The 20,013-nt window shown below is 34.7% G+C and overlaps 1 protein-coding gene across 1 annotated transcript in view; it reads right to left on the reverse strand.

Moving 5' to 3' along the window:
* LOC142339660 (uncharacterized) overlaps window positions 1-17,664 on the reverse strand; it is a 39,898-nt gene extending 22,234 nt beyond the window's left edge. The window contains exons 1-2 of the mRNA XM_075389856.1: window positions 17,206-17,664; window positions 1,702-1,805 (exon numbers count right to left, since the gene is read on the reverse strand). Coding sequence (XP_075245971.1) covers window positions 1,702-1,805; window positions 17,206-17,497 — 396 coding nt within the window. The 5' untranslated portion in view covers window positions 17,498-17,664. The remainder of the gene's footprint in view (window positions 1-1,701; window positions 1,806-17,205) is intronic.
* Window positions 17,665-20,013: the final 2,349 nt, after the last annotated feature.

Below are 20,013 nucleotides of genomic sequence, written 5' to 3' on the forward strand. Positions count from 1 at the left end.
CCTAATCCCAGATTTGTTCACAGCTTTTCAATCTCAAACAAGAGCGGGTCCACAGCCTAATGTCCTTCAGGAGTTTCAGTCCACAAACTGCACTGACTCAACTCACGCGCAAGTAACAATTTGGATCGAAATATGCCACAAGCACTTAAACGTACAGGGCAATCTGCATTTGTGATACTTTTCAACTCAAAACTTCGCTTCGTTTTGCTTTACCCAAATCATGGATTTAATTCTGGTTAGGCATAATCCTTTACTCTTCAAGTCTATCTTCATTCCCCCTTAATATTCCCCCACGTTTGATAACTGTTATTGCCAACTAACCAGTGCGTGAACAAAGTTCTTTTGAAATATTCAAATGGTAATAAATCACAAAAGCTGCCAGTCATTGCAAATGTCATGAAATGACAATTCACTTCAATTCACAAACAATATCCATGGCCGCTCTTGAGCTTCAAAGGACAAAGGACCTACATGCATAATAAATGGAACACAGACTATGCGTAACTGATGGCTATTTCATGTCACACAACGCAGGGGTGTAAGGCCAGACAACTTTGGCATTTTCTCATTTGCTTTCAAATAATGAAAAATAACTCCACATACATGTAAAGTTAGAAAACTTTGCCTAAAGGCCAACTCTTCTTACTATTACTGCTATTACATTACTACTAATACCTCTACCTCAGTAACACCATTAATAAATTGAGGAGGGGAGACAACTGCAACCTGACCGGCTGAGGCCTATGTCCCTGGCAGTAGTAGTAGTAGTAGTAGTAGTAGTAGTAAATTTACTTCTCCCCTTTGAAGGTGGCGGTGATAATAAAAGCCATCAAAAATAGAAACCTGAGAGAGCGCTCCGAGTTCTAAACGATTTCTAGGCCAACAACCAGAAAATTGCCTGACATACTACTAATATTTAGCGTAGGTGATTGAGAAGTGTGGGGAGGTGGTTGGGGTGGTGAAAAGCGTATCGGAGGATTATCGATAGATTACTGTTATTGATAGTTGAGTGACATTAACATATTGTAAAAGGCCAGAAAGATGTGTAGGAAACTCAATGGGTTTTCAGAACAATCAGTCAATTGAAATTCCCAACTTTGACTTTTTCGTTTTTCGCTTCTTATAAACTATAGGCATCTTCAAATGAAATAGGTAGTGTTATGAGTAGTGAGAAATGGGGGGGGGGGTCTACCGCACAGAAAAAGGATCCCACCACTTCTTAGTCTCGAAACCACTTCTGATGTATTTTTTATTATGTTATCCTTTTTTTAGAAGCTGCCGTAACCACTGAACCAAGGGTACATGATTTTTGTGTTTCAGATGTATTTTTATTCAGGATCCGAATTCAAGGTTAGTTATTCTTCAGCGATTTTATCGTTGCTTTTGGCATATGTCAAACACCCAAAGTTGTAATGTTCACACAGAGTTTGAAATTTTCTAAGGCTAACGATCTGCTAGCGAACACCCATGAAATTCCATGCTGTTTTACGAGGGAAAACTTTCTTTTAGGGCAGCAATCAGGAAAATTGTCGCCTAAACTGACGGATCGAAAAATATAATCCTGACGAAGTTTTCCAAACAGAAAGCCAACATCGAAAGCATTGATGACAATTTCTACCGCCTTTTAACGCCCATGTTCCACATAAACGAAGGAATGGGAAGAAAGTAAGGGGTAACTTGTAATTAATGAATTGTGTTCACCTGAGAAATACAGTCTGGAAGGAGGTCGGCCACTTCACTCCAGCACGCATCCTCTTGTGTGGTCGAGGAAGGCGTCTGATTGGCCAGCAGAGCACCTGGGGCGCCTAAAACAACCAACAACCATTCCAATTCTGCTTCAAATTAACCCACATCTTGCAATGGGTCTTCAAAGCTCACCAACAAATTTACACTTCCATATGAGACCAGATTCTTTTCAGGCATCTCAATTTTCTATATAACTTTGAGGCCATTCCAGCGTTAAGAGAAATTTAACTGGCTGTTCGCTAATTTTTGTGGAGCAAGTAAAAATGGCGAAAAAATGGATAAATTTCCAGGTTCTCCCAATCTTAAATAGTTAAACGCGCGTTGCTCCTCATTAAGTAATTTTTTAATTTTTGTATCTGCAAAACTTGTTCTGATATATTTGATCTATAAAATAATTTCACCAATTCTTGCAGGAAAACAATTGACATAATTTTTGAAAACTCAACAGATTCAGGGAAAAGGCATTGGTCGAATTGCTTCCTTAGAATTTGAGTCACAAGAAATATTTGTCAATTTTTTTAAACATATCCGTCTAACTTCGCAGATCTCACCTCATTTGGCAGCAAATTGCCTCGCAGTTTAAAAAATTTGAAGCAAAATTCTTAACGGAAATAAGGAAAGAGGATCGCGGGGATACAAAAAATGATGAACTTCGGGCGAATAACGTCGGGCGAATTGCTCTCAAACGACTGGCTGGCTTTGTAAATAGCTAGCTACGGCTTAGAGAGGCCAGCTTTAGCTTTACAGAAGGGGCGTAGGGTGAGCGCAGCGGGATGGGGGGAGGGGGTTATCGGGCGCGCTGGGTTACGGGTGCAACGATAAGCAGGGGGGGGGGGGGTGAAGGGGCGTTGATATGTGTGTGTTGGGGGGGGGGGGGGTTGAAGTGTGGTGAATTTATATCTCCAAAACAGTTTCGTTGAATTGCATACTTAGAGTCTAGTAGGCTGAAAGGCTCTGAGAGTACTTAATGCCCTCAGGGCGCTAACTGTTCATCCCGGTTTTGATAACAAAAAGTCAAATGGGTCAGACAAAAATTCGGTCAAGCGAAAAATCTCATAAAAAAGACCGACAGGACTAATATAATTGCTACCAACTTAGCTTGAGAGCAATTAAAGATGTAACAAGGCTTATGCTGCAACACCATTGAAAATCTTGCCAAGGACCTCCATGGTAGACATTTTTTTCCTGAAAATCTCAGCATTTGGAGGGTGACCTGAGGATTCAGCCTTGACCAATGATGTATTTAAAATAAAATGTCAACATCGTTAATAAGGTCACGGTTTTAAAACCAACAAAAAAGCGGCATAAATAATGATGTTTTTGGCTCAGGCATAAAAAATAGATACCAAGATCAACAATCGGAGATTAAATAATACGCATACGCTTAGCTTTCCGATTTAGAGCAAAACTGTAATGTTCTAAATAATTAAATCACACTAAAACACCGGTGAGATAATAATACAACAGTTAGGTGATAGCTTTGAGGGTTTTCTTTAGCCCAATTTCCTAGCAAAGATAGAACAGGAAAAAGAAAACTTTCCAAATGCACGCCAAAACTTATGAGAAAAAAACCGTTAAGCGGCTTTCTTATGATATAGTAAATTAAGCTTTGCTGCTAGATCATAGAACTGTTTTCGGTTGCTTTTGTTGAATTTTCAATCGGATAACCTACCTCTTTTCAAAACTCACTAAATTCAATAAAGCTAAAGCAGCCTTTATGCGTGACTCGGTACAGTACAGTCAACAATTTTTCTTAGGATGTAATCCTCAGTTGTAGTCAAATCATGAAAAAAGAACAATCAATACAGAATAAAAAAAGGGGTTGTTGGACCAAAATAGCGGGCAGATTACCGGAAAATAGCTATCGCTGACCCCACTGACCGACATTTGAGATTGCAACAGTTAGAAAAAAAATAACCCACTAACGACGGGAGGGAGGCACTTTACACCATGAAATGATGTCTGCAAAACAGTTTCGATGAATTGCATACTTAGAAACTAGTATGCTAAGAGAACCAGTGGTTAAGAGGACATGATGCCCTCCAGTAATTGGGGTTTTTGAGGACGAAAAGTAAGACGAGTAAGAAGAAAAATCAGTAACCTATTATCAAAGCCCCGGCGGTTCCTTGACACCTAGGGCTAAAAACTGTCTCAAAAATTTTCAAAAGGCTTGAAAAGAATTGAGAAAATTAGTATAAAATTGGATATATTTGGATTAGCAAACATCAAAACATATAGCTCTTAAAATGGTCGTAAAAAGTATTTATGTCTTGCAAAAGGCCTCTATCAACTTTAACCAGCCTCAATTTCAGACTGGCCCAACAAAAATTCAAAAAAATCACGAAAACACACAAAATTGCATTATTTCGGGCTCAAAAACTCCTAAAAATGACCTTTTAACATTAAACTACGGCCTCACTCACACAACTCCCAGTAGCTTCACAACACTTAGCACTTGCAGGACTACTAAACGCGGCTAGTCGCCTCTAATGAAACTTAACGCCCGCTGGCCGCTACCTGTTTATCCCGTTATTTAGGGCGAAAAGTCAAATGGGTCAGACGAAAAAGAACCGAAGGACTAAGACAATAACAAATAAAACTTTGTTTGAGAGCAATTTAAAAATAACAATGTCCTAAATTTTTTAAACTAAATGTCAAAAAATGTTCTAATTTGATCCGCAATTTCATTAGAGTCGATAAATATGGCTTTTTAATCCACACATTGGAGAACAGAAAGCATACTACTCAAACCAGTTAGCAGTATAATGGATGTAACTTGGATAATTTGCACGTCTAAGTGCCTTTATTTATTATTAGTGCGTTTAAGGGTATATTAATATTGATTAAGGGTTTTTTGATAGTTGACAGCATTTAGGTAAATTTGCCGAATGTAACTCAGAAGTCACACGCGAACGTCGACACTGTTGTAAAAGGAATTAAAAATTAGCGCCATTGAGATACGGACGGCGGCTATTATTAAGATTTCCTTAAAATTTTATTCTAGAGTTTTTAGAAATAACTACTTCGTGATTATAAATTAACAGCATGTTCTCAATTCGTTATTTTGTCAATTGCATTGGCAAAAGACAGTCTTTGGGTTGCCGTGTGCCTATCGTACGATCAGTGATGGGGTTGCAATAAAGCTCGGGGATGGGCAAAAACGCATCACGCGACAAAAATAGTTGCTTCGAACTTCGTTCGATAGCAATTAAACATAACCGACTGAAGTCGGGCGAATTGCTCTCAAACAACCGGCCAGCGGTTGGGTTCGTCAGTAGCTAACCACGGTTTAGTGAAGCTAGCTCTAGCTCAATTGAAAAGTTGACGTAAGGGTAATAGATGATATCAAGCCACAACAGCTACCTGAACTGCGGCATCGAGAGAGAGAAAGAGATAATGTACGCGAGATAAAACATAACGGGAAGGAAAGAAACCCCAATCCACAGAGAGAGAGAGAGAGAGAGAGAAAGAGAGAAAGAGAGCTAAAAATAATTTCTATGATGAGATTCGACTCTGTAACTTTTAGTTTTCTTAGAAATTAAATCATATAGAAAAAAACTGAAAGTGCAAAACTCAAAAGAAAAGCTTCCACAATTCGCAGTAGATAAAATGTTCGAAGCCATTTTTTTGGCTCTGGAGTTCTGTCACGAAAACCATCTGCAAGACCTAAAAAATCCAATTGGCCAGTAACGATCGATAAACTCAGAAAAGGACAAAATGATAAATCAATTTTAAAAACAATTACAAACAATTGTCTGGTATACAATATAAATCTAAATTTTGTTCAAATCTGGTAGTATTTGACCAGCATGTTTCTATACTTTTAAGGATCTCCTATAGCTTTTTGTAGTCCGATTTATCATTTACCAACGTTCAGAGTTCAAAATTATTATGATAATTCACAACAATTGAAAAAATTAATGGCAAAACAAACTGTCACAACTGAGTACAACACAAAACTAAGAGTAATTTAATAGTTTCAGAATTTTTCAATTGTCGGAAAATAAAATTATCAATTCTTCTAGTTGTTTTAGGTAATACTGTACGTTTGCAATGGAGACAGAGACCGTGGTAGACAAACAACAAATTTTCCAAAACAGTAGTACAAGCGATAAAATACCCAAACAAAACCAACTAGCGTCGGGCGAACTGCCAAAAAACAACCTGCGAGCGATTGAATTCGTCAGCAACTAGCTACGGTTAAGTGAAGCCAGCTGTAGCTTAACTGAGAGGGCGTGAGGTGAGGGTAATAGATGATATCAAGCCACATAACAGCAGCTGAACTACGGCATCAACAAAAGTTAAGGATATATATATATATATATATATATATATATATATATAAAGAGAAAGAGATAATGTACGCGAGATAGAACGTAAACGAGAAGAAAAGAAACCCCAATCAACAGAGAGAGAGAGAGAGAGAGAGAGAGAGAGAGAGAGCTAAAAATAATCTCCATGATGAGATTCGACTCTGAACTTTCTATTTATCTTAGAAATTAAATCAGTTAGAAAAAACTGAAATCGCAAAACTCGAAAGAGAAGCTTCCACATTACGCAGTAAACAAGATGTTCAAAACCATTTTTTGTCTCTGGGGTTCTGTCATGAAAACCATATTCAAGACCTAAAAGGTCTCGTTGGCCAGTAATGATTGTTTAACTCAGAAGAGGACAAAAATATTAAATTAAAAAATTGCAAATTTTAACAAAGTCGTGCTAAAAAACCCAGAACCAATTCATTGTCTCAAGAGACTATCAGGTTTCCCTATTTCAAGCTTTAAGCGTTTCACTGGCTTATAAGAATCCACAAACATGGAACAATAATTTTTCAAAATTTAAAATTGAAATTTTACAAAAAATTGCTAAAACTAGAGTCATTAAAACATTGATAACAATTCTTTTAACTCTAGAAACTATGCAGCAGCAAATTATAAAGCGTCAGAGGAGGTCCCTGGGCCTCGTGTACCGGAAAAACTTTTAAAAAAGTCAAAAAATTCAAAAACTTAAAATTGTATATAATTAAAAAAAATTGATTAAAATCGTAATATAAAAGGAGGTAATGAAGGTTTTCTGGCCCCTACATCTGGAAAAAACTTCAAAAATGCTAACAGTCAGAAAAATGCAAGCTCTGTCAAAAAATATTAAAATTTGGGATATTAAACCATTCCATTAGATCTAGAAACTATTCAGTAACCTATTATCAAATCCAAGAGGTGGTTCCTTGTCTCTTAAAGCTGGAGAAAAAGCTCAAAACTGACAAAAATTTAAAAAATGAAAACTGCAAGATTTATCAAAAAATTGCTAAAATTTGTGATATTAAAAAGTTGTAAGCTATTGCATGGCCAATAAAAACTTTTCATTAACTTATTATCAAACCCTCAAGACGTTTTCTGACCCCTGAGGCTGAAAAAACCAGAATAATGACAAAAAATGCTTAAAAAAATTGCAAATGTTGACCAAAAAATTCAAATTTGTGATGTTAAAAACTTGAAACCAGTTCATTACATCAAGAAATTATACATTAAACTATTATCAAACCCTACAGGAGGTTCCTTAGCTCTTTCGCTGAAAAAATTGAAAAAGATTGCAAGTTTTATCAAAAAAATTGCCAGAATTTGTGATATTAAAAAAATTATAATTATTCCATGGCCAAAAAAAAATTTTTCAGTAACTTATTATCAAACCATCAAGGAGGTTTTCTGACCCCCTGAAGTTGAAAAACGACAAAAAGTTGGTTAATGACAAATGAGTTAAAAAAATCGTGATATTAAAAAGTTGAAAACTATTCCATGGCCATAAAAAATGTTTCAGTAATTATTATTATTATTAAACCCTTAAGGAGGTTTTATGGCCCCTGAGGCTAAAAAAATAACTAAAAGTAGGGACGTTAAAACCTTGAAAACCATTCCATTACATTTAGAAACCATTCACTGGCCTATCATCAAACCCTAGAAAAGGTTTCTTGTCTCTTGAAGAAAATAAAAATTTTCAAAAAGCTAAAAAAAATTGAAAAATAGTATAAAATTGCGTGTTTTAATTAGATTACCAAATATATAGCTCTTAAAAAGGTAATAAAAGTACTCACGTCGTACAAACGACCTTTATCAATCTAAAAAGTCTCAATTTCAGACTGGTTCAACAAAAATTTCGAAAAAGGACGAAAAAACACAAAAATTAAAACATTTTGAACTCAAAAACTCCGAAATGACCCCTTAACCTTAAGTACGGCCTTCCCAGTAGCTTCATCACACTAAGTACTTGAAGAACTACTAGACGCAGCTAAGGGCCTTTGATGAAACCCAATGCCCGCTGGGCGCTACCTGTTTATCCCATTTTAAAGGACGGAAGTCAGGGTCAGACTAAAAATCAGTCAAGCGAAAAAGCGCATAAAAAAGACCAATAGGACTAATAACAAAACTGGCAGATTGCCAGAAAAAATCCGCCATAGCAGTGTCTCAAAAAAACAGTAAAAAAGACAGACCATAAAATTCGTCTTTTCATCGAGGGCTATCTTATATTAAAAAAATCTGTAAGTTTTTGCTTTTTCTATTAGCTGCTCTCAAATAACCTTCATTTAGAGTGATACCAACCCATTTGACCTTCTCTTTTCGCTGAAAAATTTGAAAAATGCAAGTTTCATCAAAAAAAATTGCTAGAGTTTGTGATATTAAAAAAATTATAATTATTCCATGGCCAAAAAAAATTTTTCAGTAACTTATTATCAAACCCTCAAGGAGGTTTTCTGATCGCCTGAAGTTGAAAAACGACAAAAAGTTGAATAATGACAAATGAGTTAAAAAAATCGCAAGTTTTGTAAAAAAAATAATAAAAATTGGTGATGTTAAAATCTAAACCAGTCCATTACATCAAGAAACTATACAGTAACCTATTATCAAACCGTAGAGGAGATTTCTTAGCGCTTTCGCTGGAGAAAGCTAAAATTTGAAATAGCAAGTTTTATCAAAAAAATTGCATAAAATTTGTGATATTAAAAAGTTGAAAACTATTCCATGGCCATAAAAAATGTTTCAGTAATTATTATTATTATTAAACCCTTAAGGAGGTTTTATGGCCCCTGAGGCTAAAAAAAATAACTAAAAGTAGGGACGTTAAAACCTTGAAAACCATTCCATTACATTTAGAAACCATTCACTGGCCTATCATCAAACCCTAGAAAAGGTTTCTTGTCTCTTGAAGAAAATAAAAATTTTCAAAAAGCTAAAAAAAATTGAAAAATAGTATAAAATTGCGTGTTTTTAATTAGATTACCAAATATATAGCTCTTAAAAAGGTAATAAAAGTACTCACTCGTACAAACAACCTTTATCAATCCAAGAAGTCAATTTCAGACTGGTACAACAAAAAATTCGAAAAAGGACGAAAAAACACAAAAACTAAAACATTCTGAAATCAAAAACTCCGAAATGACCCCTTAACCTTAAATACGGCCTTCCAAGTAGCTTCACCACACTAAGTACTTGAAGAACTACTAGACGCAGCTAAGGGCCTCTGATTAAACCTACTGCCCGCTGGGCGCTACCTGTTTATCCCGTTTTAAAGGACGAAAAGTCAGGGTCAGGCTAAAAATCAGCCAAGGGAAAAAGCGCATAAAAAAAGACCAATAGGACTGATAACATAACTGGCAGATTGCCAGAAAAAATCCGCAATAGCAGTCTCAAAAAAACAGTAAAAAAGACAGACCAAAAAAATTCGTTTTTTCATCGAGGGCTATGTTATATTAAAATCTGTAAGTTTTTGCTTTTTCTATTAGCTGCTCTCAAATAACATTCATTTAGAGTGATACCCACCCATTTGACCTTGTCTCTTTTCGCTGAAAAATTTGAAAATGCAAGTTTTATCAAAAAAATTGCTAGAGTTTGTGATATTAAAAAAATTATAATTATTCCATGGCCAAAAAAAATTTTTCAGTAACTTATTATCAAACCCTCAAGGAGGTTTTCTGATCGCCTGAAGTTGAAAAACGACAAAAAGTTGAATAATGACAAATGAGTTAAAAAAATCGCAAGTTTTGTAAAAAAAAAATAATAAAAATTGGTGATGTTAAAATCTAAACCAGTCCATTACATCAAGAAACTATACAGTAACCTATTATCAAACCGTAGAGGAGATTTCTTAGCGCTTTCGCTGGAGAAAGCTAAAATTTAAAATAGCAAGTTTCATCAAAAAAAATGCATAAAATTTGTGATATCAAAAAAGTTGAAAACTATTCCATGGCCATAAAAAATGTTTCAGTAATTATTATTATTATTAAACCCTTAAGGAGGTTTTATGGCCCCTGAGGCTGAAAAAAATAACTAAAAGTAGGGACGTTAAAACCTTGAAAACCATTCCATTACATTTAGAAACCATTCACTGGCCTATCATCAAACCCTAGAAAAGGTTTCTTGTCTCTTGAAGAAAATAAAAATTTTCAAAAAGCTAAAAAAAATTGAAAAATAGTATAAAATTGCGTGTTTTTAATTAGATTACCAAATATATAGCTCTTAAAAAGGTAATAAAAGTACTCACTCGTACAAACAACCTTTATCAATCCAAGAAGTCAATTTCAGACTGGTACAACAAAAAATTCGAAAAAGGACGAAAAAACACAAAAACTAAAACATTCTGAAATCAAAAACTCCGAAATGACCCCTTAACCTTAAATACGGCCTTCCAAGTAGCTTCACCACACTAAGTACTTGAAGAACTACTAGACGCAGCTAAGGGCCTCTGATTAAACCTACTGCCCGCTGGGCGCTACCTGTTTATCCCGTTTTAAAGGACGAAAAGTCAGGGTCAGGCTAAAAATCAGCCAAGGGAAAAAGCGCATAAAAAAAGACCAATAGGACTGATAACATAACTGGCAGATTGCCAGAAAAAATCCGCAATAGCAGTCTCAAAAAAACAGTAAAAAAGACAGACCAAAAAAATTCGTTTTTTCATCGAGGGCTATGTTATATTAAAATCTGTAAGTTTTTGCTTTTTCTATTAGCTGCTCTCAAATAACATTCATTTAGAGTGATACCCACCCATTTGACCTTGTCTCTTTTCGCTGAAAAATTTGAAAATGCAAGTTTTATCAAAAAAATTGCTAGAGTTTGTGATATTAAAAAAATTATAATTATTCCATGGCCAAAAAAAATTTTTCAGTAACTTATTATCAAACCCTCAAGGAGGTTTTCTGATCGCCTGAAGTTGAAAAACGACAAAAAGTTGAATAATGACAAATGAGTTAAAAAAATCGCAAGTTTTGTAAAAAAAATAATAAAAATTGGTGATGTTAAAATCTAAACCAGTCCATTACATCAAGAAACTATACAGTAACCTATTATCAAACCGTAGAGGAGATTTCTTAGCGCTTTCGCTGGAGAAAGCTAAAATTTAAAATAGCAAGTTTTAAAAAAATTGCCTAAAATTTGTGATAGTAAAAAGTTGAAAACTATTCCATGGCCATAAAAAATGTTTCAGTAATTATTATTATTTTTAAACCCTTAAGGAGGTTTTATGGCCCCTGAGGCTGAAAAAAATAACTAAAAGTAGGGACGTTAAAACCTTGAAAACCATTCCATTACATTTAGAAACCATTCACTGGCCTATCATCAAACCCTAGAAAAGGTTTCTTGTCTCTTGAAGAAAATAAAAATTTTCAAAAAGCTAAAAAAAATTGAAAAATAGTATAAAATTGCGTGTTTTAATTAGATTACCAAATATATAGCTCTTAAAAAGGTAATAAAAGTACTCACGTCGTACAAACGACCTTTATCAATCTAAAAAGTCTCAATTTCAGACTGGTTCAACAAAAATTTCGAAAAAGGACGAAAAAACACAAAAATTAAAACATTTTGAACTCAAAAACTTCGAAATGACCCCTTAACCTTAAATACGGCCTTTCCAGTAGCATCACCACACTAAGTACTTGAAGAACTACCAGACGCAGCTAAGTGCCTCTGATGAAACCTAATGCCCGCTGGGCGCTACCTGTTTATCCCGTTTTAAAGGACGAAAAGTCAGGGTCAGACTAAAAATCAGCCAAGGGAAAAAGCGCATAAAAAAACCAATAGGACTAATAACATAACTGGCAGATTGCCAGAAAAAATCCGCCATAGCAGTCGCAAAAAACAGTAAAAAAGACAGACCAAAAAAATTCGTCTTTTCATTGAGGGCTGTGTTATATTAAAAAAATCTTTAAGTTTTTGCTTTTTCTATTAGCTGCTCTCAAATAACCTTCATTTAGAGTGATACTAACCCATTTGACCTTCTCTTTTCGCTGAAAAATTTGAAAAATGCAAGTTTCATCAAAAAAATTGCTAGAGTTTGTGATATTAAAAAAATTATAATTATTCCATGGCCAAAAAAAATTTTTCAGTAACTTATTATCAAACCCTCAAGGAGGTTTTCTGACCCCCTGAAGTTGAAAAACGACAAAAAGTTGAATAATGACAAAGGAGTTAAAAAAATCGCAAGTTTTGTAAAAAAAAAATTAAAAATTTGTGATGTTAAAATCTAAACCAGTCCATTACATCAAGAAACTATACAGTAACCTATTTTCAAACCGTAGAGGAGATTTCTTAGCGCTTTCGCTGGAGAAAGCTAAAATTTAAAATAGCAAGTTTTAAAAAAATTGCCTAAAATTTGTGATAGTAAAAAGTTGAAAACTATTCCATGGCCATAAAAAATGTTTCAGTAATTATTATTATTTTTAAACCCTTAAGGAGGTTTTATGGCCCCTGAGGCTAAAAAAATAACTAAAAGTAGGGACGTTAAAACCTTGAAAACCATTCCATTACATTTAGAAACCATTCACTGGCCTATCATCAAACCCTAGAAAAGGTTTCTTGTCTCTTGAAGAAATTAAAAATTTTCAAAAAGCTAAAAAAAATTGAAAAATAGTATAAATTTGCGTGTTTTTAATTAGATTACCAAATATATAGCTCTTAAAAAGGTAATAAAAGTACTCACGTCGTACAAACGACCTTTATCAATCTAAAAAGTCAATTTCAGACTGGTTCAACAAAAATTTCGAAAAAGGACGAAAAAACACAAAAATTAAAACATTTTGAACTCAAAAACTCCGAAATGACCCCTTAACCTTAAATACGGCCTTTCCAGTAGCATCACCACACTAAGTACTTGAAGAACTACTAGACGCAGCTAAGTGCCTCTGATGAAACCTAATGCCCGCTGGGCGCTACCTGTTTATCCCGTTTTAAAGGACGAAAAGTCAGGGTCAGACTAAAAATCAGCCAAGGGAAAAAGCGCATAAAAAAAGACCAATAGGACTGATAACATAACTGGCAGATTGCCAGAAAAAATCCGCAATAGCAGTCTCAAAAAACAGTAAAAAAGACAGACCAAAAGGGTTTTTTTCATCAAGGGCTATGTTATAATAAAATCTGTAAGTTTTTGATTTTTCTATTAGCTGCTCTCAAATAACATTCATTTAGAGTGATACCCACCCATTTGACCTTGTCTCTTTTCGCTGAAAAATTTGAAAATGCAAGTTTTATCAAAAAAATTGCTAGAGTTTGTGATATTAAAAAAATTATAATTATTCCATGGCCAAAAAAAATTTTTCAGTAACTTATTATCAAACCCTCAAGGAGGTTTTCTGACCGCCTGAAGTTGAAAAACGACAAAAAGTTGAATAATGACAAATGAGTTAAAAAAATCGCAAGTTTTGTTAAAAAAAATTAAAAATTTGTGATGTTAAAATCTAAACCAGTCCATTACATCAAGAAACTATACAGTAACCTATTTTCAAACCGTAGAGGAGATTTCTTAGCGCTTTCGCTGGAGAAAGCTAAAATTTGAAATAGCAAGTTTTATCAAAAAAAATGCATAAAATTTGTGATATCAAAAAAGTTGAAAACTATTCCATGGCCATAAAAAATGTTTCAGTAATTATTATTATTATTAAACCCTTAAGGAGGTTTTATGGCCCCTGAGGCTGAAAAAAATAACTAAAAGTAGGGACGTTAAAACCTTGAAAACCATTCCATTACATTTAGAAACCATTCACTGGCCTATCATCAAACCCTAGAAAAGGTTTCTTGTCTCTTGAAGAAAATAAAAATTTTCAAAAAGCTAAAAAAATTGAAAAATAGTATAAAATTGGGTGTTTTTAATTAGATTACCAAATATATAGCTCTTAAAAAGGTAATAAAAGTACTCACGTCGTACAAACGACCTTTATCAATCTAAAAAGTCTCAATTTCAGACTGGTTCAACAAAAATTTCGAAAAAGGACGAAAAAACACAAAAATTAAAACATTTTGAACTCAAAAACTTCGAAATGACCCCTTAACCTTAAATACGGCCTTTACAGTAGCATCACCACACTAAGTACTTGAAGAACTACCAGACGCAGCTAAGTGCCTCTGATGAAACCTAATGCCCGCTGGGCGCTACCTGTTTATCCCGTTTTAAAGGACGAAAAGTCAGGGTCAGACTAAAAATCAGCCAAGGGAAAAAGCGCATAAAAAAACCAATAGGACTAATAACATAACTGGCAGATTGCCAGAAAAAATCCGCCATAGCAGTCGCAAAAAACAGTAAAAAAGACAAACCAAAAAAATTCGTCTTTTCATTGAGGGCTGTGTTATATTAAAAAAATCTTTAAGTTTTTGCTTTTTCTATTAGCTGCTCTCAAATAACCTTCATTTAGAGTGACACCCACCCATTTGACCTTGCCTCTTTGAACTAAAGTAACAAAAAGTCAATTTCAGTGAGGAAGTCATTTTTGTGAGTGAGGTAAATCAAGTGTGACCAAAAATTTATTCACGCAATTGAACAAAAAAATTTGGTCCAATAAGAGCGTAAAATGACGTCACACACGCACTTCAGTTAAAATTTCATGAACGAATGAAAAAATAGATTTGAAGTGGTTGTGACGTCATGCTCGTAGCAAAAATCGCGACGACGAAATAAAAAAACATAACACGACAAGTCCTGACATACAATTCAAAGAATTTTCATTGACTAAACAGAACACCAGACCTAGAACGGACTACTAATGGATTGGGAAAACTACTTAGAAGAAAATCCTATCCAAAAAATTGAAAAAACAGCAAAAATCAGAGTGAAATTGCCGCATGTGAACAAAAAACCACAAGCGAGAAATCGAAGTTTTTTTCAAACACCCTTTTCTCACTCTACTTTAAATTTGGAGCGAAAAAAATTTCGACGAATTAAAAAAATAGGAGCGCTATAATAGCCGGCTGAGAAGATGAGGGCGGATATTAAACAGTAACAATCAGAGTGAAATAGACGCATGTGAACAAAAAACCACCAGCGAAAAAGCGAATTTTTGTTCAAACACCGTTTTCCCATTCTACTTTAAAATTAGAGCAAAAAAATTTCACGCCGCAAAACCACTCGCTTTATCGCTCCACTTCCTGTTTCGGCGTGACCAAAATCACTACTCCAATTTGACTTCAAAAATCATGAAAATGTGTGAACAGATCTTAAAACATAGCCGGAAGAATTCCGGAAACGACTCGGAGGAGAAAATCGCCCATACTTATGACTAAACAACTGAACAACTATTGTGAACCCTGAACCTCCACAAATGCCATAAAAAATTTAAGGAAGAATAGAAACGGCTTTTAAAAACAAATTGAACAAAAAACTAGAAAAAGTTTATTTCAACTTGAGTTCTTTTTATAGTACAAGTAAACATAAAGCCGAATAAAGTTCCTTTGCAATCAGAGCAATGAAGAGCTCGCAAAACAATGGGCAAGTGATAATAGGCTAAGAAACTTCTCAAAGATTAAAAAAAATAAAAACTTCAAAAAAAATAAGAAAAATGGTTTTAAAATTTCTCAATTTTTCTGTCAATTTTCCTTAAAAAAATGATTTATACCCAGAAAACGTTATTTAATTGGTATCTGAATATTCCTTAAATGACAAGCTTCTATCCAAATCCCACTTAAAGCATTAACAAAACAGGCAGAAAATCATAAATTTTCGTTAAAATCAGCAAAACTGATTAAATATCTCCAAAGTAGCATTACACTCAAATTAACGTGTTTCATTTCCCGCTTCGAAAATCACTCCAATAAAATTAATTGAAAAAAGGACTTCTCCAATACTATCTTCTTCGAGTCGTAAAAAGACAGCGCCCCAATACAATTCAAATTCTTTGAATTGTAAAACATATCCGGCAGATTGCCGGAATAGCTGCGAAAGAATAGACCTGCGTGCCATATAATAGAGATAGAAACAGATACAGATCTAAATTGAAAAAAAAATCGACGCCGCTCAAAAAACTAAGTAAAAAACATTCAGCGATAAATTAATAAAGCTTGTTAAAATTCATTCCTCAGAAGCCTCTTATTCGGGACCTTAACTGCACAAATGAGTTCCTTTGACCTTAAACAAATTCAAACTAAACTTAAGTTTTAAAGTGCAAAAGTCATTTTATTGAGTGAGGTAAGTCACGTATGATCAAAATCTCATCACGCAAATAACCTAAAAACTTTTGCTAATGCGAGTAAGAAATGACGTCACGCGCGCAAATGCCGTTAGTGAGAGGAAGAAGTCATTCAGAAAATTTGACTTTTTCAGCTTTGCTGTGTGAACAAATGTAAAACGAAAAAAGAGCGTCAGACGACGAAACAAAAAACATAGCAGGACAAGTCCTGACGTACAAATCAAAGAATTTTCATTGACTAAACAGAAAATTAGACCTAGAACGGACTATGAATGGATTGGAAAAACCATTTACAAAAAATCCGATCTAAAAAATCGAAAAAACAGTAAAAATCAAAGTGAAACTGCCGCATGTGAACAAAAAACCACTAGCGAGAAAGCGAATTTTTGTTCAAACACCGTTTTCTCACTCTACTTTAAATTTGTAGCGAAAAAATTTCACGCCGCAAAACCACTTGCTTTTTCGCTCCACTTCCTGTTTCGGCGTGACCAAAATCACTACTCCAATTTGACTTCAAAAATCATGAAAATGTGAGAACAGATCTTAAAAAAAAGACAGCGCCCCAATACAATTCAAATTCTTTGAATTGTAAAAAACCAAGAGCACCGCAATATAGCTTCGCTCAGCTTACAGCTTCGCAGCTATAAAAACCAAGAGAAGGCCAAAAAAGCCCCAGCTATTGCCGTGTGGCTATTAATAATTGCTATAAACGTCGTTGGCGAGCAATTAAAAAGAACATTAATTATTTTGTGGCTGTTTTTCTTCGTAGAGCTGTTTTTTTTTACTTCTGTTTAAATTTGAATCAGTGAATGATAATGTGAAATCATTCCCATGTGACTGTATTTTGAAATTGGGTCCTTACGTGTGTAACGGTTGAAAATAGGGGCGCACGTGCACTTATATTCGGGTTTTCTTGCTGTTTGCATGAATCTTCCAGTAATTAACCAATATGAGCCACTATTACAGGAAATACCAACAAACTAGAGATGGCACGCAGAATTTTGCAATACAATCATCATTATTATCACCTGGAATAACAGAACTGGATGATCCAATCGGCTGTCCTCTTCTGGAGAATGTAACAGTAGGTCGTGTGAAATGCTTTCCCAGGATGTACGTAATACCTCCCCCGCAAGCTGGACTTCGATCAACTGTAAGTCTGGCAATCTCGGGCTGTCCAGTAGGCTGAGCTATAACACGCAACCGCCAATCAGGGCAAGTCAGGGCTAAATTAGACGAAAGTAATTTCCGTTTTCGCCGAATACTACTGCAGCGTAGTAAGCTACTATATTTGTAAGCAACGTTTAAATAATCAATCATCAATACACATTAAATCGTTATCATAATTTTATAAAACATTTTAAACTCAATATCATGCATGAAATTGAAAAGTTTTGTTCAATTGTTTAAGTCTATCGATCGATTTCCAAGTAAAGACGAAAACCGACAAAACATTGCATTTGGAAAACTAATCCGGACAATAATTTAAGCGTTCATTTGCAAATATGGACTGTCATTCTGCTCTAGCGGACAAATTTCCATAAAGTTAAGAACTACGATCGCCTTTGAAGCCAAGCCAACTTGTAAAGCATAGCTTTCCATATTAAAAATTACATCACACTTAACAGACAGTCATATTGTATTGCACTGTGCATCACAGCAAAGACCTGAGAGCAAAAGTTGCAAAATTGGAGCAAATGTCATGACATCCATACATCCCTATGTCTACTAAGCAAGTAGAGGGAGAATGCAAAACTATTCAATGTATGCCTCACTTCAGTTTGATACCATTGTATCCATTCAAATCAGAATTTTAGTCAAATTCCTAAATTCGGTCAACAAAAACTAGTTTTTACTTCTGCTTTACAATGTTTTCACACTTCACTTACACGGCACGTCAGCTTTTTTTTCAACTGCAGACTAAAAACTATTTTGCAAATATTTTGCATTAAAAGAAGCATGAATGCATGTAAAACCACTTTATATTTCACTTTGAGAACACTTGTCTTTGTCATTTGAGATTTTCCTTCTCTTGCATCTCTGTTTAAACCATGCACACCAAGATGATAGTATGTATATCTTCAAACATAACTCGAACAAATCCAAATCGCAATCATCGAACTTATTTTGTCGAAACTCGACACTTAAACTTTGCAATTCTCATAACTGAAAAGGTCAGACCAAATGCTGGCGTCCATACTTCAAAAGCCAGAGAGCAAAGTTCAGAAGTCAAAGGTCACACTTTGTTTGATGAAGAGACTAATATCTCCAGACACTCCTTGTATTCTGTTGATCCCAGAGCGACCAAGAGTTCAACTCAACTTAAAACTCAATTAAGGACAATCTTATTCAATTGTTCAAATATTAGGAGAGACCGTCATCAGAAATTCCGACCTTGTTGAGAGAAAAGACACTTTTGGTGATGAATTTATTAAATTGAAATCTCAAAACTTTGAGGTGCTTCGTAAATTCACGGAGTTTATAAAAACTAAACTTTAACGAAATGAAAGATTGCGCTTTTAAATTGGTAACCAGCGCTTTTTGATTTTGTTTGCAGCAATATTCTCGGTTGTTAAATCCGATGTAGATTTCCAGGATACCATCCTTGAGAGTTTTTTTAATCCCGTTTGAGGTGGGAGCATGTAAGAAACATAACCGAATTGCTCGCAAACGACTAGTGGGAGCTCGAATCTATTTCAGCCTGCTTCAGTCGGGGGGGGGGAGGGAGGTTGTAACTAAATTAACACAGGGCTTCTTCAAAGAGGTTATTATATACAACTATAATCACTAATAAAATTTCAAATGAAAAAAATACGCCAATTTCGATGATCTTTTAGTAGTGAACTTCCACCACTTGAGTTCAGCTGTTGACATTTGTGAATGAGAGAGAAATTTAGATCACGCAGAACGAAAAGGTCAACATAGTAAAAATCGAAACGTTCAAGCAAAATCTTAGCATAAAAAATACAAACACTTTTACAATTGTTGCTTCAAATTTCGGTCGAGAGCAATTAATAATGTATTGTTATTATAAGTTTAATGTTCTTGCAAATGAATGAAAGTAGTTTTATTGCAATTTTGCCAATGAAATGACTTTTATCGATGAAAAGACGAATGATTTGATTTTTCCCATTGGAATGACTTTCATAAACTTACGATCATTGCAAGCAAATTAAACTTATAATGACAATATTTTTTGTAGGTTGCTTTATTCTAAACAAAGGCTTAACCATGAAAGTCGGTGACTTTCTGACAACTGTACAAAAAACACCAAGAAATTATATTCAAGCTTTATCCCATGCATCCGTCACCACCATATTTAATAGTGAGATGACCTCAATTGCCCCAAGAAAGACATTCAACTAAGCCTTGCAAGACAAGTTAGTCTTAGAGGCTATCGCAACTGCGTTGGAACAGCAAGTTGCGACCAATCGACTCTTTAGTTTAGTTGCTGCACGGCCAGTTTCAAAAATCCAATCAAAATATTCAGAGTTAGCAAAGCACGTCTATTCTTAAATTTTTCTTATTTCAGACACAATTAATTGAAACTTCAACATCAGCCGTCTAAAATGGAATCTCAAATATAAAGTCAGATATTGACAAAAAACCATTTGCTTCCGTTGAGTCCGTAAAAATTTTCGTTGAGTCGATTAGCAATAGGAAAAACACAACCGACTAAACGTCGGAAGAATTGCTCTCGAACGACTAGTGGGAGCTCTAATGAATTGCAGCCTGCTTCAGTCGGGGGGGGGGGGGGGGGGCTAAATGGGACTAAGAAGTTCAATAGTGAGCTTCAAATAACCATATTAGAGGTTAATATATACCACTACTAAGAT

This window comes from Convolutriloba macropyga, chromosome 5 (genome assembly GCF_964194025.1).
Source record: "Convolutriloba macropyga chromosome 5, txConMacr16.3, whole genome shotgun sequence".
Classification (NCBI taxonomy): Eukaryota; Metazoa; Xenacoelomorpha; order Acoela; family Convolutidae; genus Convolutriloba; species Convolutriloba macropyga.